At 34.2% G+C, this 21,911-nt stretch overlaps 1 protein-coding gene across 2 annotated transcripts in view; it reads left to right on the forward strand.

The window, feature by feature from the left end:
- The window catches only part of dgo (ankyrin repeat domain containing protein 6 diego), a 53,657-nt gene that overhangs the window by 17,834 nt on the left and 13,912 nt on the right, over positions 1 to 21,911 (forward strand). The window contains exons 1-2 of one of the 2 annotated variants that reach the window (XM_085186132.1): positions 11,751 to 11,839; positions 20,106 to 20,212. In XM_085186132.1, coding sequence (XP_085042258.1) covers positions 20,120 to 20,212 — 93 coding nt within the window. In that variant the 5' untranslated portion in view covers positions 11,751 to 11,839; positions 20,106 to 20,119. Of the gene's footprint in view, positions 1 to 11,750; positions 11,840 to 20,105; positions 20,213 to 21,911 lie in introns of those variants that run through there. The other variant, XM_085186130.1, reaches the window with a different exon arrangement.

Genomic DNA, 21,911 nt, shown 5'->3' on the forward strand with positions numbered 1-21,911 from the left:
AAATCCTATAAAAAGCCCGCACAGTTTCATAGCGGCGACGACTCGTCAACCGTATTGCAATTTTATTTTTAAATGGTAAAGAAGTCGAGAAAAGAATGTTAAAACACTAGTATCTCTTCACGTACCCTACAAATACAAATTTTTATGTTACATTTACAATTCACATTAAACAATCCAAAATTTTATTTTATATTTCCATTCATTTCATCTTCAAAGGTTTTTAAAATTTTCATTCCACTTTAAAATTACTCCACACTCCATTATCTTCGCTAGCAAAATGAGGAAATGTTTCATCCTCTTATATCATAATAGGTTTTATATTCAGTTATCTATTCATACTTTTTTAAATATATTCTCAAGGCCGGTGCGTAGATGCTCAGTATCTATCTATAAACGCTATAGTTGTGGGTTCGATTCCCACTTGGTGAAGTTATTTTCACGTTTCCCGCTTAATAAGAGTTAACAAACCACAAAACGCGGCATTAGTTTCCACAGCTTCATGTAGGTACTTAATGTGAAAACATTCCGTTCCCCACTTTCCGCCGCACTTTCCAGATAAGCGTGTAAAGTGGAGGAACTCAAAAGAAAAAATGTTACCAGAGCAAGGAAATGAAAATATATAGTTAAGTTCATTCCCCCGATTGGGAATCGAACACACAGCCGTTCTGCTTACAGAAATACGCTGTGCCACTACGAATTATTCCAATTTTATCGGACTTCATGTCAGACCACCCATACTTTGCTCTGATTTCCATAGCTCTAACGGTACACCACACGCTAATACACGCTAAACTATATTATGAATGGAAATTTGTTTTATAACCACACTTTCAGCTTATACGCTAAGGAGAAATTCAAATATTGATACTTACAAACGAATCGAGATTTTCGTCTTTGATATGCTATGAACGATAATGTACATTTTTTGCCTATAATCCTTTGAATAATTACTTTTTTGTCGTAGTTTTCTTCTCTTTAAGTTCTTATTAACTATAATACTATTACTATTCTTTATAATTATAATGCCAACATTTGTCAAATTGAAATTTTGACAAACTTTAGGTGAAATTTAACATGAAGATTGTAGGTCTTTTGGAAAATGAAAATTCCTCATTTTTGAAATTATAGATTTTTACAATTTTATCATTTTTAGTCCAAGCAAATGAAATTGCAAGCTTCTACTCGTTAACCATTACCTTTTAGAGATTTTCTAGCAAATCCTTTCCAAAAGTCTTCTATGAACACTTAATAGAATCAAGAACATAAAAACTTTCAAGTAAGCTCATACAAATACCTGAACCATTACAAAACAAAAAAAAAACGATACACTTATCGACTTATAAAATAAAACTAAAAAAGCAATACTCATATCAGAATGACTGTCCAAACCTTATCCTATAACATCGCATTAAAATAAACCGTCCACCTTTAATACACTACTTTAATTACTGACTCCTGTCGTGACGCGACACTATTGAGAGTGTTCCTTTCATTTTGTTGTAATTGTTGTATTAAGACCATTTTTGCTTAACCGATTTTGATTGACAGCTAATTTTGAGTGGTTTTTGTTGGATTGTGTTTTTGTTATAGTTTTGAACTGGTTTCTTTATGAATTCCGCACATTTTTGAATATTGATGTTATTATTTGAATATGTAAAGGCAACACAAAGAATCTATTTCTAAAAATACGCTAAGGTATTAAGACAAATGTTAATTAATTAAAAGTGTAAATTACTAGATTGTACCCGATTCTTTCATGTAGGACCTTATTGTAAAAAATGAGCTTCTTAACACTAGGGTCCCAGGTTCCCTCTACCTAACTACATGCGGTAGCCGTAAAGCTAAGAAACCACTATCAGAGGCAAATTCTAGTAAAAGTATCACCCGCAATAAATCTTTTTCTGTAATATTCTACATTAATAGATACAGCTTTCAACGAGTTTGCAAAAATTGGCAAAAAATATCCGATTGAGATATAAATTTGTATTCATTCACTTTAAATGTGTGATCTGAATACTTCTGCTAGTTATCAATATTAATGAAGGCACCAAAAAGGATTTGATACAATACGAGCGAGTTTTTTACGAGTTCGACAAGTTTGGACCTTGCTTTTGCATGGTAAGAATATGTATTTAGGTTATTTAAAACGTTTTTAAAATAAATATTACCTTTTAAGATCGTCGTGGAACGCGTCTGATTATAAAATTTTTATCACTCTAAAAGAAAATAGTTTACTCCCCCAATGGGACATCGAACTTACAACCACTGTTGTTTGTGTTGATTATGATTATGCACCTGTAAGTGTTAATATAATATGGAAATATTAAGAATATTACTGATACATCAGCTAGCTATACATCAGCTAAACAAATATTATAAAGTTAAAGACCTCGTTTGGTTGAAAGCCCTGATCTCAGGAACTGATTGGCTCGAAATGAAAAAATATTTTTGTGATGGATAGTCCATTTATTAAGGAAGCCTGTAGGCTATGTATGTTACATGACCTCAATCATTTCGATATAGCCCCCTCTATCTGTGACTAGAGTTACCTCGAGCACTTAGAGTATAACATGTGTCAATGACACGGTGTCATACAAAACTTTTCGTTATTTTAATTCAACAATGGAAGCAAAGATAAGAACTTATATATTTGTTTACATTTTTAACTAATCTATACTAATATAATAAAACGGAAGAGTTTGTTTGTTTGTTTGTTTGTTTGTTTGTTTGTTTGAACGCTAAGATCTCTGGATCTACTGGATCGATTTACTTTGTTTTTGTTTTGTATGAAAGCTGCATTCTTCAGAAGTGCTATAGGCTATATAATATTATATTACACATATATACTAATAAATTAAAATACTTTCTAATTTGACATGCAATTTATTCTGCCATGTTAATAACAACCGCCGTCGCTACGCGACCGCGTTCGTTACCGCGTCATTTTGATATTCATCCTTATGAAAATAAATATAATAGCCATTTTTAGCATTTCATCTAGATTGAAATTATATTTCTATAGAAATTATATTCTTATATTTCAAGCAGGCGTAGCCGCGTCCGGGTCCGCTAGTAAATTATAAAGTAGTTGGTATATCTTTAAGTCAATTTGTAATATTCAGAGCAAACAATAAATTTCACAAAAATTCCATTCCGCCCACGAATTCGGTTACGTTCCAAATACACCAAATGACAAGATTCTAATGGTTTATGAATATAAAACATCTATTAAAATATTAACTAAGCTAACCAACTCTTTAAGGAAAATTGCCTTAACTTACAAACTTACGAGCCTACCATGGACCATGGTCCATACGTGGGCACCAGAACAATGGATTCTAAACTAAATAAGAATGTTTATGGTATAATAAAACACGTGGACCCACGCGACTTGTCTTTACGACGTTACTTTAAGGAAAGTGATTCAGCCTCGAGCAAATAAGAGAATATATTAATATGTTGAGACACAATCTACACGAGATGTCCAAACGTTGTGATAGCTGTGTCAGATAGATGACTTTTGTTTATATGTTACTTTTGTAGTAGTAAAAGAAATAGAAATATGTAAATTATTTCTTGATTATATTTTTTACATGGTAGATTGATAATATTACGTTTCCAAAACATATATTCTTACTTTCGTTTCTTCGCTCTAGTAACAAAGCAAAGCACGACTTTCTTAAGTGGACCGGAAGTATCGTAATGAAAAAGGAGTGTCTTAACATTAGGTTCTATATGTGGGTATAGCGTAAAGTTATAAAAATAAAAAATATATATGAACAAAGATGCTTATAACAAATTTACATATATCACAAACAATTCTAAGCTGAGGCTGTCACGTCCCGGCCGCACACCGTCCGACTGTAAACGTAACGGTTGTGTTTTCAATTCCTCAGAGGAATGAGTTGTTTTCATTTCCTCGCTCTAATAAGAAGACAAATCACGGCGTTGGGTTCCGCAATGTATTGAAAATTAGGCAGTAAGTGCGGTACGGTATGTTTTAACACTAAGACTCCTCTATGTGTATGGAGCGTGAAGCCAAAAAATTCTAACCCTAAGTAAAAGAACAATATTTTTTATCAGTAGATAGGTATGCACGTACATAGGGACTGAATGACCACACTGGTTGACGACAAAGTGCAGCGTTGAACTCCGCACAATGTCTCAAAAATTGGGCAGAAAGTGAAGAACTTAGTAACCTCTCTCTGCCTACCACGCTATGCGGAAAAGTGCCACGACACCGGTTGTAATAAAAAAATCAATAAGATTGCATTCAAGCGTGGAAGTAAACTATTGATTTTTATTTTTAACATGAAATCTGACCGTTGTCATGGTAATCAACTATCATAAAAACGTACACAATGACTCTCAGCCAAAAAAATTTTAACTTACTTTCTATCAGTCCATTTCATTTTAAATGGTATAATAATAAGAAAATTAAGTGATATACGGTAACCGTGGAGTACGGAGTGACTTGCCACTAGGTCATACTTGATAGGAATCCTAGAAGTTAAATAAGATATTATACAAATTACAGGCCAACGAGGGGTAACGGTACAATGTCTAGTTATAAAAGCGACCATTATAGGTTCGATTCTCTTTCGGAGGAATTAATTATTTTCTCTGGTAACAAGAAAACGGGTTATCTCGTTGGCGTCGGCGTTGAGTTTCGCTAGTCAACAAAGAATGTTTCGGAAATTATGCAGAAAGTAGGGAACGGAGAATTAACATTTGGTTCCCTCTGCGTACCTACAGCCAAGATAAAAATTAAGCAAAATAAAAAAAAATAAACAGAAACAACATTACACAACCAATGCCTTTCTAAAATGGCAACACTTAAAACATTTTCTTGTAAAACTATAGACTAATTAATGAAGTTTTAAAACTGGTTCAGCTCAGTTTGATTAACTTAATCACTTAATTATGACTAAAGTCGTCGACATGAGCCATACAAAAAGTTGTAAGAATAAAAAAAACCCTGCCTTAAAGAAAGTTGGTCTAGTTAGCTTTTAGCAAAACAACTTTTTGAATTATTTTCACTTATTAACAATTATCTTAATGAAGTATTTAATGTCAGTTAGTATTAAAACGGCAATAGTAGGTTTGACTATATAAGTGTAGAAGTCGTCTCTGTTTTTTTATAGCTTCACGCCTGTTGTTAAAACACTCTGTTTTCATTAAGACACTTCCGTTACCCACTTTCCGCCGAATTCTGAAGACATTGTCTGTTGAGTTATGGAACCCAACGCCGCGCGTTGACTCGTTACCAGAAATTACTAATTGTTTAATAACAATTAGTAATTCTTATCGGAAACACTAGCAAATTGAATTTAAAAGCGATATTTTCCGTCAAGGCTCGAAACGAGTTTACAGCGGCTCATCCATCTCTTTCACTTTCCTCTAGTTAGAGAGAGATCAAAATACAGGTATTAAAGTGCGCTTGTCCAAATATGGCGTGGAAAGTTAAGAATCTCTATACATTATGCTTTTGGCGTTGTGGGCAAAGTTAAGTAATACATAAATCAATACTAATTGTGTATGATAATTATGAAAAAAATTAACCGACCTATGTTATACATTATGTAAGTATCCTCTATAACACGAAAGTACATATATCTCAAAAATTTCTAAACCGATATTGATGAAATTTCGACAGTTTCCTCTCACATTCAGAAAAAATCTAAGCCATTTCGTTTTTCACAAAACTCAAACAAACTACCTATTAATTACTTAATATATATTGATGTGTAAAATCTTATCAGCTATAAGTAGGGTAGCGCAAACAGCTTCACCCTTTTTACCGCGTAGCAAATAGGAAAAGAGAACGTAGTGTTAAGACATTCCACTCCCCACGCACCGCCTAATTTAACATGTACTTTGCGTATTGAGTGGCGGAACACCAGATTGCGCTTCCTCTACCAGAACGAAGAAATGAAAGTAAATCAAACAACGGCCTCAAATCCATTCATATAACATACAATGTGTTCACGTCGCTATTATCATAGAAATAAATGATGTCTTGGAATAGTGACAAGAATGCGCTTTGCATTTACTCCTAAATAAATATAAGTGGCTATAATATTGTTTGTAGAACATTTTAAATGCTTTTATATAACGCTACTTACTGTACCTACTGCCAATATTTTGAACTAGCTCCCACATGCTGCTTCACCTACGTGCTTAAAATGGATTTTTTTTTCCATTTTGATCCAATTGTTTCTGAGATCAGCCCGTTCAACCAAACAAATTCTTCAGCTTTATAATATGACAGATTTTCCGAGACCTATGATTGATTTTCTAATGGCCAGTGTTTACCTAACTCATGTATTACTTTGATTTCTCTTTAAATATATAGATTTGTGGCAGAACTCAATGTGGCACTATGTCAAACTATAAAAAACCTAAAAAACTGTACACTGTACTGTAAACTGTAGACTACGTTGTGTTTATATAATTATATTCGTTGCACGTGATTTACTGTCCCTTTGTCTCGGTCTTGCACACTATGGCATGCATCGTACCTCTGTATTATATGCAGGGTGGAATTGTCAGCGCTACTTTAAATGACACCACAGTTTTAACTACTGTATAAAAGCCTAATATATTCGGAGAAAAAAAAAAATTCTCAAAAATGAAAAAGTTTTTTTTTTTCAAAAAAAATAAATAATAAAATTATCGTTTTAAAATAAAACGCCATTTGTAAAGTATAACATAGGCACGCACACACTTACCTGTCAAATCGGAAACGTCGCATACGTATGTGTGCGTCACACGAAATACAGGTATGTATAATACATATATCACCGGTACATACGTGTTAGTGTTGGGTTGCGGTACCTAACGCCACACTTTGTCTTATTAGCAGAATAAGGAAATGAAAATATTCAATCCCCCAAGTCAGAATCAAATCTTCGCGTTCAAAAGCCTTTACACCACTACGTCCGTTTTAAATTAAAATTCACAAAACAATTTATCACTCAAAGTATTCATCTTTAGCTTGCTAAATATATCCCGACTTAATTATACTCACCATAAATTTCCCCCGCGACAGCTGTAATGGCGTTTTCAATAGGATTTCTTTGGACGTATATGGGAACCACACCCAGTGTCCGAATGGTTTCTTTCGTACCGGGAACCCATTATCCAAGTCCTGTTCTAGTATTCATTTATGCTAAGAATAAAAAAAGTATATGCTTTTTATTGAATATTATTTGAGTACCTTAAAATTATTGAAAGTAAATATAACGTTTATTATAACGTTCATTTTCCTTATATTAAATATTAGGTATATTTATTACATTGGGGCGCTGAGTTCAGCCACTCAACACGCAATGCCTCCAGATTTAGGCGGAAACGGAGCAACCGAGTGTCTCAACGGTACCCGGCTATGTGCAGTGTAAGGCGTGAAGCAAAAATAATAATATGAACATAAAATTTCACAAAGAAACTATATACCTATTTCCCGCCATGATTCGCTTATACATTTCATATTTATAATATTGTGTACATACAAAGTACAGACTAAAAATTTAATAAAGTACTAACAATAAACATCCATCTTTATTATATTGTTTTTTATCAGCAATTTTAGACGTCAAAATAACTTTCATGTCCACATTAAACTAACTTGATCTTCTTAATAGCAATAAAGAAACGACTGCTAATAAATTTTCTGCGTTTAAAAATATATATAAGTGCTATTTACGTTAAAGCTAATGGCAATTTAACCATCAGATAAGAGGACCTCATTATCTACCTTATAATATAGCTTGAAACTATGATATTTGTACAGAGTAATTTTATATAAAATACAGATCTTTATAAAATGATAAGTATAAAAGTATCAAGAAGTTCTACACATAAAAAAACTAAATTAATAAAACTCACTAAAAAATATTATTAATATTTAATAAACAACGAATGATCGTTTATTAAAAAAAAAGAATATTATAATAAACGGACAAAACCATATAATATAAAAAAAAATGTATATTTTCATAATTTATTTATTATATTTATAATCTATATTAAACCTCTTTTAAACATTGTCCAACAAATATTTATACTATATACGTACTATACTATATATAATCTGTGTAATTAACGAGGTGACACAACGTGGCCCCACATGGCGGTAATCCGTGTACGACTAAATGAAGACCTTATCTCTACCAGTTTACCTTACACTTGTATGGCCGTAAATTATATTTTAAGATCGTTATTTTGGACATGTTTAGTGTTTATTTTAGTCAGTTTTGTGTTACTAACTTGCTACTGAAATGGTGTAAGATGACATTTGATTTCTGACTGCTCATAATTTTTCTTTATATATCTTTTTCAAAGCACGAACGCAGTGTCTTGACACTAGATTCTTCGCCTGGATAAGCAGGGGAAACATAATGTGAGAACACTCCGTTCACCACTTGGTCTTGTTACTAAAACAAAGATATAAAAATAATTCATTGTTCAAAGTTGGCATCGAACTCACAACCCTCCCGTTTACAGTCAAATACTGTACCGCTGTGTCGACGACGGCGACGGCATTATTTATACAGTTATAATTAGACATTCTCGTGTTATTATATTTCTAAGAGATAAAATTAGAAAGTAGATCATTACAGCAATTTAAATTAGTATAAAAGTTACAAATGTCATTAATTAATTAAAATATGTACATATTTTGACGTTACTCAGATAAACTTAAGTCAACGGCCCATGTAACAGATTTTTTATTGATTAGAGGCGTGTTTGTTTTCGTCAAAATGTTATAGTGATCTTAACCAGTTATTTTCTTTTGCTTCATTCTGTATCCCACAGAGGGACCCTGGGAAGCTAGTGTTAAGACACTCCATTTCCGTTAATATACTTCTGTTGAGTTAATAAAAATACATAGTGTGTAACTAATAAAAAAAAGAAAAAAAATTCTGCATTAATATATTTTTTTTGTGGTAGTTATAGTACGACCCGCCTAACTTTTAAAATTAACAGTCAAAATCAATTTTAACATAAAACATGTTTAATAAATTATTCAATATTCCAATACATTTAATATTATAACCGTGAAATTAAATGTTTAATTTACATAAATAAACATATAAATGGTTCAATTTAACTGTAAAGCAGACACCTTGTAACATAATTATCAATGTTCTTTACTTGTTGCTTTTAATTTTGTAGATAAAAATTTGTAGAAACACATTTTTTTATCTGGTGGTTTTTTTTAACACGGCAGTTTGTGGGTTCAATTACCACCAGAGTAAAAGAAATAGTTAATATTGTCATTTCTTCGTTCTAGTGTCGAAGCAAAGCGCGGCGCATTGCCTTTGCCATACAGGGTGAAGCAAGAAAAACATATTTAGGTATTATAGTTGTACTGGCTCCCAAAATATTAATAAATAATAAATCATATACATGTAATAATTCATTCCCTCCAGGAGGAATCGAACCTACTTACTGTCACAACCTTGTGCCCCTGAACCACGACCGTGAAGTGATTTATATTATAAGAAACTTAATAATATTAATCGGAAGAAGATCAGAATTAATTATTAGCTAGTATTATTAACTCTAATAAATATTTATGTGACATTTTATAATATTTAATGACCTAATAAATACATATTTAATAAACGCCATCTTGATAAATTGAGACGTTTCCAAGTAACTCTCTATTCACAGCCAGAATGTGAAAAATATTTCGAAGCGTTGGTTTTATAGAAGCGAGAATTTGAGTTGCGTTACATTCAAAAATATTTATACATTTTTAAATTTATATTTTTTAAAATTTTCCTGTTGGAAACGGACAATACTGACATTTTTATATAACTAGACGATTCAAAAGTACCATAAATTAAAAAAAAAGAAATATTTTGGTAGCGATTTCATATTCTCTTTAACATTAATAAGAATAAACGAACACACAATTCATCACACTAGCTATAAACAAAAGTTATCAGCTCTAGCCTCATAAAAGTTCACGGCCAATCGTTTAGTTTACATACACTATACGAGTAAACTTAGTTTTTACTATCATTCACTATTATATAGTCTGTAGAGTAGAATGCTTCCGCGTGCCACGCTGTGGAATTTAAATAACTTTTTTAATGCCTAAGATGGCAATGAGATATCGTAAATTGATCGATAAAAGATGAATGTAAATTATATTTATATAATGCTATAAGAGACATGTGTATAGCTATTAGTTATAATGAAACTTACTTGGGACTTGGGAAATATGGTGTAAACTAACGCCACACTTTACGAAAATCCAGTTTCTAAATGAAGTTCTGACGATGATATTCACTTTCATTACCTTTTATTTAATAACAACTTAAAATTACGTAACCTCATCCTGTATCAACCATATAGCAGGGTACACAGAAGAAACCTAATGTTAAGGCCCTCCGTATTGAATTGCAAATCTCAATCAAACCCACAATCGTCGCGTCCACAGTCAACTGTGCCGCTGCGCCACGACCACCTATTCCAGTCAACAAGTCGTGGCCGCTCTGAAGTTAGCTGTAGATGGGTGCGCAAATATGATTATTCTTATTTTTTAAATAAAAAGTTTCTATTATTTCCCAGTCCGAGCAAACAATGCGCAAAAGTTCAGAAAACCAACTTTGACTAAATTAATACTGACATTTATAAGACTTAATACACATATTTCAACGCTTTTCAATTTGTTCCGATAGCTAATATATTTAAATATGCCGATTTGTGTCTAGACGTTTAAAAAACACCTGGTATGTTGTACACATAATATATAATTGATTACCTGTCTCTTATTGACTGGTTCAGCACGATCTAAAAAAAATAATATTTTATTAAATCCTTTTACATAAAAGACAGCTTTACGCTAGCAAGGTATAGCTAATATAAGAGAAGTGCTTAATATTCTTTTCACCATTTTCCTTCCACTATATTAAAAATTGTGTTAAGATACTTCATTTCTTATACCAAAATACCAATATTCAAGACATTGGGTGTTCAGGGGCGGAACTCCGCGGTTTGTCGCGTATTTATTTGTGTTACTAGAGTTAAGAAACAAATTGAACGCAGAACCGCCAACAAAAAGACTATATAAATATAAGAAAACATATTTACGACTTGAAATCAATGTGTATAGTTTATTATCGTTTATCGTCAGGGAAGCTCACGTCGGAAGGGCGAGGGTCTACTCGAGCGTGTCTGCTTTATTGTTAGTACTAGCACTGTACATCTTTATGTCTGTCACGAGGACAGACTTAGAGTAGAGGCGATGGCGGTTTACAAAAATAGTATTTAATTTTTTTGACAAATATTCCATATATCTCGTGTTGGGTGGAGGAACTCGACCCCGTGATTTGTCTAATTACCAAGACAAAGAAATGAAACTAGTTCATTCATTCCTCCGATTCGAAATCCAACTTTTCGCATCTCCCACATTACGCGCAATAAGCTAAGTAATCTAACGGAGGCAGAGAGATAAGCTTGGGCGTATCTAAGGATAGTTTCTTTCTGAACTTTAGATTTGAACAGATATGTTAGTGTAAATGTATTTTTTTATTTTTCGGTGCAAATTATTTTGTTACTTATAGTTCTGGGATATCCACAATACTATTATAGGATGGCCCTGGCTCTCCTATTCATACTCTTTTATAGATAAGACGTCTTTATGCGACAATATTGCACTAGTTCTCCGCTACCGCTTACATTATGACCAAGTCCTAAGAACTCTAATAATCGTTAAGAACTATCGAAACAAAGCCAGTATAGTTCGGGATGCCACCGCGATTCCTTTACTGTTTTAGATTCCCAGTGAAACATACGTTACATTGTGTAGTTTTCTACGTGAAAGGTGAGTTAGTTCAAAATAAGATAATGATACAGAATTTACCTTTTGGCATTTGATTACTTCTTTTAAATAAACGCAATGGTTGTGAGTTCAATATCCCACACAGGGAAATGTAATATTTTCGCTCCTTCGCTTTGGTAACAAGACATAGCGCAGCGTGGTGTTCTGTCACTATTCTTAAATAAATGTACTTTTTCTACTCTACTTTTATACAAATTCTCAAAACTATTTTTTTAAAGTAAAATCTAAAAAAACCAGCCAAGTGCGAGTCGGACATGCGCACGAAGAGCTTCGTACCATTCACCATACAAACGGTAAAAAAATCACTTGTTGTTTAGGTTTGGGAGCCTCTTAAATATTTACTTTATTCTGTTTTTAGTATTTATTGGCATTTCAACTGTCTAATTTTCACAATTCATGACAGACTTACAGAATGACAGACGGACAGACAGACAAATAGCAAAATAATAGCTCCCGTTTTACCCTTTTGGTACGAAACCCTAAAAATACCACCATGATATACAAAATTGTCACAAAAAAATACACAAAGACAATACAAGCTGAAGTGAATCCATAACCATCTTCCACTTATACAACCATGCAATAGGATCTTAAAAAATCGGCCCAATACATCAAAATAAATCATCTAAAAGATTTCTCCAACAAAACACTCCACCCGTAACGTATTCACCGGCTACAGTAATGATATATTTATCGTATTAATCAAAACGTTACTTACAGCTTAGGAGAGCGTAAATCTTATACAGATAAATGATATGAACGAATCAACAGCCTCTTTTATGTTTTGTTTTGCTTAAATATAATATATTAGTAGAGACGGCCATTGCATGGCATCTGACTGTAGACGCGACGGTTTTGGGTTCGATTCCCATTCTGAATAGTGTATTATTTTCATTTCCTCGCGATGTCCCAAATAATATGGTGTTTGTGAAACGGGAAACTTCTCCAATTGTCACTCAAAATTCGAGATTGTCGTGTGGCGAAACTCAACGCCGTGCGCCTTTTTACAAGAGCCAGGAAATGAAAAAATATCAATTCTCTGTTTGAAAAAGAATATAATAATAATTGATCTTATACAAAATGTATAATGCTAATAGTGTAATTGTCACAGTAAGTAGGATATGTTGGATTCCCGTCCATCTCCATCAGTGATCAAAGTTCCGTATACATCCGGCTCATATCTTCTTATGAGACGCACTCGGCTTAATAAAACACTAAATGATCTATTTTTATCCATACCATAAGTAATAGTAAGTAAGCTCCCATTTTTAACCGACTTCCGTAAGAAAAGGAGGTTATCAATTCGACTGTATTTTTTTTTAATTTTTTTCTTATTGTGATATTGTAACTGTCTCATTTTTCTAACGAAAATTCAGTCAGACAGGGGGGAACGGAATGTCTTAATAGCTGGGTTCCCATTATCAACCCTGAAACCCTCAGTCATTAAATAATGAATTTAAAATTCAACAGCAAATTTTGCGCAAAAACGAGGAAATATAGTACATACTTGTATTACAAATATATGTACTTATAAGAACACTCCAACAAGATAAATTCAAACCCACACCTATCCCCTTAACTATACTGCCACTGCGCCATAATGGTGTAAAATGAAACGTACATGATGATTGCAAAGTTGACATATTGATTGTGAAAGTGGGACAGACAAGCGATTAACCATCGAGCACGCTTTCGCGTTCATTAGTAAATATTTGGTGGGAATCGATACTAGTATTATCTTTATTTATTTATATTTTATTGTATAATACGTTACTATGTAGATATAATATATTATGGGGGCTTAACCCTCTCTCTCTCTCTCTGCTTACACCTGCTTTATTCAGACAGATACAATCTATCAAAGCCATACAATTTAAATAACAAACGAATAATATTAAAATGAAAATCTAAAAAAACTATATCGATATAGTCCATACATTTTGTAGCACAGCATCCAACATCTAAAGTTGACGTGTTAAGATAAATAGATGTCTAAAGACATTAAGTACAAATTAAAAAGAAGTCGCGGGCGGTCGCCAGTTCAAAGTAATTGGTAAGGTGAGGCAAGTCGTGCGTGCGCTCTGTGTACACTCGAGAGAAAACAAAAATTACAGCTCGAACTGATGTATTGTAATAGATGTGTATAGAATGTTGTATTGTAAGTCAATACAATGTTATTGTTATTCATTTTTTAAAGTTTTTCTCTGTCTCAGTGTTAAAACTCTCCACGGAGGAAATGAAAATACTTCAATGCTGCTTCGCCATTATGGCTCTAGTTTGTTTTGTTTTTTTTTTTAGGCATAGAAACACTCCGTTCTATTTAATAAAAAAAAAAAAAAATAAAAATAAAAATAAAAATCTTTTATTCTCAAGCTACATGGGCTCATAGCTGGTTAGTACAATGACTTAAGAACTATGTTAGTAAAATAAAATACAAAAGATAACAAATATAAATATAATAATACATAATAATATAATAATATAATAACTTTTAAAACACATAGCTAATTTTGCACATGTAACCTAATAAATCTCCCTATTGTGGGCCCATCCACTCTATCTGCAAATACCTTCAGGATGCTGTTGGCGCTTGCCCTTACCCTTTGTATAACAGATGCCACCTTTTTGCGCATTATCGCAAAGTAATCACTTATGTGAGCATCTGCAAACATGCCTGATGCACTACAGTGATAAGGGAGCTTCAACAGCACCCCGAAGGCATTATTATATTGAACTCGAAGAATATGGGCTGCTCTTCGAGTACAACTAGCCCAAAGGCCGCTGGTGTAAAATGTTTGGCAGTAAGCTTTAAATAGTGCTATTTTAATAGGTAATGAACAACCAGCAAACCTTCGAGCCAGCATATTGGCCCTTACAGCCAATGCCCTGCGTTCTCTTTCCATGTCTTTATCGTCTTTTAAGTTTTCCGTAACAATGTGCCCCAGGTATTTAAATTCAGTTACCCTATTTACAAGTTTTCCACAGAGTTCTACAGGGGGAACACATGTTGGACTTTTATTTGTGCCTAAAAAGACTAACAACTCACTTTTCTTAGGATTGTATATTAGGCCATGCTGCTTAGCATATCTTTCACAGATGGATATTAACTTTCTAATTCCGCATATCGAGGGACTCAGCAACACCATGTCGTCTGCATAACTTAAATTATTTACACATTCACCATCTATATGGCATCCAACATGTGTGCTGCTGAGTTTAACAAGTAATTCATTAATGTAAATATTAAAAAGCCTCGGTGAACTGAGACCTCCCTGCCTCACTCCACAATCAAGTTTATATGGCTCAGACAAAGAATTTGACCATTTTATAAAATTTCTCTGAGTATCATACCAGATGGACAATATAGATATTAGTGAAGCAGGAACGCCGTTGCCGCGAAGCTTTTCCCACAGGATATTATAAGAAACCAGATCAAAGGCTTTTGACAGGTCCAGGAAACAAGCATACACTGGTGTTTTCCTATCAGTATAGTATTTGACAGCGTGCTTCAGCGCAAAAATGGCACTCTCAGTGGACAGCTTAGACCGAAAACCAAACTGTGAATCGTGTAATTGTACATATCCACCGATGCGAGAGTCGAGCAGGCTGTCAAATACCTTGGCTATCACAGTTGCTAATGAAATAGGCCGGTAGTTACCCCTATCCGCTATGTCCCTTGTCCTGTTTTTTACAATAGGTACAACTATTGTGTCCAACATCTCCTGTGGCAAGTAAGAATGTCCTATACAGAGATTGAAGAACATTGTCAACACTCCTGGCAGATGTTTACCAGCATTTTGAAGGTGCTCGATGCTGAGTCCATCGTGTCCAGGAGATTTACCTCTCTTCATATTTTTAATTGCATCTTTTATTTCTTTACAATTGAAACTTACCGGGGATTCCGACTGACAAGACTCAGCATCGTTCACTCCTGTCTGAGATTCAAGAGGTGAAATAATTTTAAAATGTTCTCTAAATAAGTTTGCTATCTCCGCATAGTCACTCCTACCCTCCACGCTGACTGGAAGACTTGGACTATTATTTAGTTTTCTAGTTCCTTTCCAAAATGATGAAAATTTCTTTGCTGTATATAAGGAGGCCAAAGTATCCATCTCTATTTGATCTTGGTTTTTAATGCACCATTTTAATTTTGATTTAAATATCCTTCGACTTAACCTCATTTCCTCAAATATACGCCCACTAGTGGGTTGCCCGTACGACATCCATATTTGAAACTTAACCCTGGCCTGTGCGTGAGGTTCTTTAACATGCTTGTTCCAACCTTTTATACCCTTATAATTCCTTTTACAGTCTCTTAATGTTCTACTTTTACAAGCAGCATCGCCTAATATACACACAATATCTTTATACAATTTATCCAACAAACACTTATGTTGTAAGTTATTACAAAAATAGTCCGCACATTGTTCAAATTGTGCAGGAAACTCAACATTTTTTAAACTGTTATTACATAGTTCTGAGTATCTTGCAATGTCCTCAGTATTTCTTTCCCCCCATCGGATGCCGCTATTTGCGAGCTTAATTACATTGGTTTTTGATCTAATTACATTGATATCACATTCTAACTTCAAAGGAAAATGATCTGACCAATATGTATCAAGCATAACTTTAATGTTTACAACTGTTCTTGCCGCCGAATGAGTTACAAGACAGTGATCTAGCCACCGCTTACACCCATGCGAGTCACTTATGTATGTATACGTTTGTGATGAGATGCCAAGGCGATTAGTATCTGCACACAACAATTCTTGCTCAGTACAAAAACTAATAAGTTCTTTAAAAAATGTCTCACCTGGGTGCGCATTGAAATCCCCCAGCACATAAACAGATTCAATATTATTGTATTGTATTATGGAAATAATTTCACTGAGACAGTTCGTAAAACCTGGAAGGTTTTCACTACAATCCGTCGGCATATACGTATTTATAACCATAAAACATTTATCATTTACTACTATTTTTATTGCACAAATCCGATCACTATCACATTGCACTACAGTCACACACTTCAATGCACTTTTTCGCCACAATATTGCAAGTCCTCCGAAAGGTCTCCCTTTACAAATACCAGCTGATGTGTCCACCGAAGACTTTGCAGTGTAACTGAATTCATGATCTATATTCTCTAGATAGCATAAATCATGTGGATATAACCATGTTTCTTGTAACAATATAATGTCAGCTGTAATGCATAGTGATCGCACACAGTTCAATGACCTCTTGACATTTTTACAATTAAATGTTATTATACTCAATTTTGAAGAATTATCCATTTTTGTATCTATTAGTTCTGAGAAGAGGAATTTCCTTCTTCTTTTCTATACTTAAAACGTATAAAACGCCTGAATGTGATACCATCAGGCCAAATCTGATCATCCAAAAATATTTTCAATTTATTTTTATTTACAAGTATTTTATACGCATTGTACGGTCTTTCCTTTTTCATTTTTATTTTTTCGAGTGAAACGACTTCCGACGTTTTATTTTTAATATATTCACAAATGTCCCCTTCTGCGGTCTCTTTGTTTACATTTGAAATAAACAACGGAATTTTAACTTCAGCCGCTTTAAACTTCTCGGTATTGTCCGTAGCTGCTTTCCCTATTTTTCCCTCAAATCGATTCCTATACCTTCTGTTTTGAACAGTAACCCACTCACTAGTTTTTGCATTCTGCATTTTCCATTCTCCTTTTTTAGCAACATCCGCCATCGTGGGTTGTTTGATTTCTATATTCGTATTCGTATGGCAGGCCGCTTGCGCCTCCGCCTCGATCATATCAGTGCATATTACGTTTTCAATCAATGTTGAATTCATGAGCATGCATGCACTGTCTTTATTTCCGACGTCCGCCTTATGAGCGTGAGCGAGATAACGATACTTTGTTGACTCCGTACGCTCCGAGTTTTGATTTTCCGTTCTTGTTTCGAACTCAGCTGGTAAAAGGCCGATAGGCTCACTATCAAGTACATACCCTCCTCTTTTTTTCGTATTAATATTACACGTTAATAACGATGCCGGGGTTGGATTTGTTTCTAAATTCAATTTTAATTCATCTAGTTGCTTCGTAGTAACGTAGCCATTTCTTATTTCGTTTATTTCAGCCCGCAAAACCAGCAGGTCTCTCAATAATTTGGTGACATCGACATGGTCGAAGGTAACCGGCGGTAATTTATGTAGATCTCGAGCCACAAAAATAGGGATTAAATCCGGTTCTGTAACTTTGAAGACACATATCATATCCTCTAAATCTTTGTGTAATTTTCCATTTTTACGTCTTGACACCTTCTTCAGGTTTGTTTTAATAGAAGCAAATAGCAAATTTTTTGCACATTCTACCTCCTCTTCAGAAAAAGCAGTCGTACAAATTCTTATTAAGCTTTCATTATCAATTACAGAAATCTTATTTTGTATAAATGATAATAATTCACTTATCACAATATTACAGTTCGCACACTTTAACGTATTCACATTTACTTCAGACATCGTCGCAGAGTTAGCCACTAACGATCCGTTCGCTAGCGCGACGCGACGCGAATTAATACCATGGACTAATGAACATTATTAAATATTAACATTAAGGTTCTCTTTAAAGATTCACGGGTTCAAAAGAACCCGGTCCTTTGGAAGGCTTGCGTGGGGACACAGGTCCAACACGTAGAGGCCCCTTAGAGAATATTGAAACGTTTTACTGTGACGCATCAGCCGGGATCCATCTCAGGGTAACCACAGGTAATTGCCCAGAGATGGTCGCCGGTTATGTAACTATGTGGAATGGAATTTAGATGGACTGGCTACTGGGCTATTGAATGAGACTAACGGACGTCCGCCTTTACAATAGTCTCAAATTTGGGTTTCCCAGGTTGGCGGACGGTGACTCGCCTTCCACTAGATGGGCCCCCACAAAGCGGCGTAGTGCCTTGGGCGCAACATCGGTGTGGTCGGCTAAGGGTGTAGAGAGGTGTACACCGGTTTCACCATCACGAGGAACTCGTGAGCGGGTTTCCCCGCTATTACGCAGATTGAGCACAAATTGACCACCCTTTCGAGCATATAGCTCTTGCGCTCCACTCTGCCGACCAATAAAGGCAAGCCAGAGGCGGGGGATAGATTACAATTCCCCTCCAGAGGTCTCAGGTCCGTAGGGTCGCCACTCCCCAACAGCTCGCCACAAGCTGCCCTGCGGCTACATTAAGGTTTATTAAAATTAAATATTAACATTAAGGTACTGAATATACTTTTATTAAATATGTGAATAAATTTTACATTTTTAAATATAAATTATTATATAAAAAAAAAAGATACATTTAAAAATATAAAAAACCACTCTTCCGAGGGCGGGACAAGGGTCCAAGCCATCGGTGGCTAGGGCTCCAGAGAGAGGAACCGCCGCACAATACGTGCCGTCTCAAGTAACACTGCCTTCTGTATCCGGTTCTTGATCCAACAGCAACAACAACAACAAACAACAAGGTTAAGGTCCAACATTAAGGTTATTATTATTATATGCACTGGGACCCTATTACGAAGATTTCGCTAACCGCTCGCCCGTCCGAATTTTTCATAGACTGTTGCCGCTGTAACAACAAATACTAAAAACAGAACAAATTAAATATTTAAGGGGGCTCTCCTACGTCCTACCTCATATCATCATAGTGACGTGATAGAGACGTGATACGTGATATTGTTTATAAAATAACGAAGCGTTATGAATTATGTATGTTCTAAAACATTCAAATATGTATGACGTTTGACGATGTATGAGTGACTTAGTTATCATTTCAATCTTCTTGACGGTCTTGATTTCATATCAAGTTTTTTAAAAATTATGCTATTATATTAATGTTCTAAATGAAAGGGAGACGGAGTGTTTTGACACTAGATTCTCTCTGCCGACAATGCGAGAAAGGTGAAAGTGTTTAATTATTTTCTAGAGGGAATCTTGGAACCTTGTGTTAACAACACCCATTAAAACAATTCCGTTCCCCACCTTCCCCCGAATTTCGGAAATTGAAATTCTGTTTACAATATTAATAAAATATAAGAAATTTATTTAAATTCAGTTGTCTCCACAATATTTATTCCATTGAATAAGAAACGGAAATCATGATCGTATTAGGCTAATGTTGGTACCTATAAGTATTTTGTTTTACAAACGTTTTCTAGCACTGACTAATAAAATAAGATAAAATGAATCTTCATATTATAAATATTATTTATTTGTTCCAGGCATGTCGTAACGTATGGTAGCGCTGCTGGAGGCGGCGGCGCGCGGCGATGCGGGCCGCGTGGCCAGCTTGGTGCGCGGCGGGGCCGGTGTGGATGCTGTGGACGAGGTATATACATTTGTATTATTTACTTAGCTATTACAGTTACTTATTTTCATAGGTCGCGATATGGCAGAAAGTTGAAGTTCTTCATTCATTCATTTTCAGAAAAGCTGTAGCTTAGGTTGAGTAGCTTAAAATACTCAACCTAAGCTGTAACTTTTCGTTAGTAATTATAACTAGAAATGGAACTTACAACCATTAAGTAGAGTCAGACATTGTCTGCTCCAAAACCTTTCTGTTCAAGTATGATTGAATGAAAATACAAAATTAAATTATTTATTAATTGACAGCTCTTTTGTAAACAACACTTGAAGTTGCTTAAAATATATATATCAGTAACAATTGGAATTTTAAGATATGAACAATAATATCCATGTCAGACTATTATTGTCACTCAATTTAGTTTCTTTTTAAATTAAAACACTACGTTCTCGGTGGAACTCTACATTTTCTATATACTTACTTTCATAAGTAAGGAATAAAAGTTTTAAAAAGTTAAAGGTATTCAACATTTATTATTGAAATTTGAAGTCACGACCACCTACATAGAAGACCGTACTTATTACACTTTAAAATTATGAATTAAATTATGCATATAATAAAATCGCCTATTCACGACTAATATAATATTTCTGTTTATACTGACATTGTCAGAGTTAGTAGCGGGGACGCCCCGTGGCTAACTAATTTATAGTGTTACATTTGATATGCAGTGGCGGGTTTTATACTTTTATTTATTTATAAAAATTCAGCTTATGTTTTATTTATTCGTATGGAAGGATGCTGTAGATCTATATTTAATTGTTTTGATTTATAAATAAAATAAAATAAAAGAGGGCGCAGAGTTACAAGTGTGCGACTATAAACGCAACGGTTTTTTTAAATACTCATACTTCCTCGCTCTGTTAACGACACAAAATACGGCGTTAAGTTCCGCCACTTAATACGCAATGCCTCCAGAATTCGGCGAAAATTAAGGAACGAAAATCTATGTTTGTGGCTCAATGGTCAGTAATAGAGTGATTATTGTCCACTATTTGAAATGTCATTTTGTGCTAAGTGATGAAACTTAACGTTTTATTATCCACGACATTATAAAAAGAACATTTCTTATTTATAATATGTGTATCAAACGTAATATAGTTAAACACGCCCATCTCAGGAACTACTGAATCAAAATAAAAAAACATATTTTTGTGTTGTACCTATACACTAGATATAAAGGATATAAGTAGTGTATATATGGTATATAGAATATATTAAATAAAAAAATCACATTCTATATTTCCTTAAACACAATTCTAAATTCCAATCAATCGTTACAACAAAGTTTAATAATAAAATCCTTTGAACGAGCCCGAGACGATACATCAGCGCGCCGCGAGCGATACATTGAACTATCAACGCGATTTGTAGTAACTCTAATTAAGAATGTGAGTTTTAAAGTCGATTTTGTTTAGATTATTTCTAAGATATAGTGTTAATAATTTGTTTTTTATACGAGAAACCGCCTCTGACTTGTAAGGGGATAGTTGTGGGTACAATTCATTATATTCTAGGCGTAGCTTCACGTTATAAACCTTATATAGCAGAGGCTGAGGAAACCTGGTGTTAGGTCAATTAGGTCCCCATTTTTTGTCCAGTTTTCCAAATATTGCGTGCTGATTGGTGGAACTCAAGGCGCTTTTTCTTATTAACAGTGCAA

This window comes from Heliconius melpomene, chromosome 5 (genome assembly GCF_056956725.1).
Source record: "Heliconius melpomene rosina isolate 202511_hmr_F chromosome 5, ASM5695672v1, whole genome shotgun sequence".
In the NCBI taxonomy this organism is placed as follows: domain Eukaryota; kingdom Metazoa; phylum Arthropoda; class Insecta; order Lepidoptera; family Nymphalidae; genus Heliconius; species Heliconius melpomene.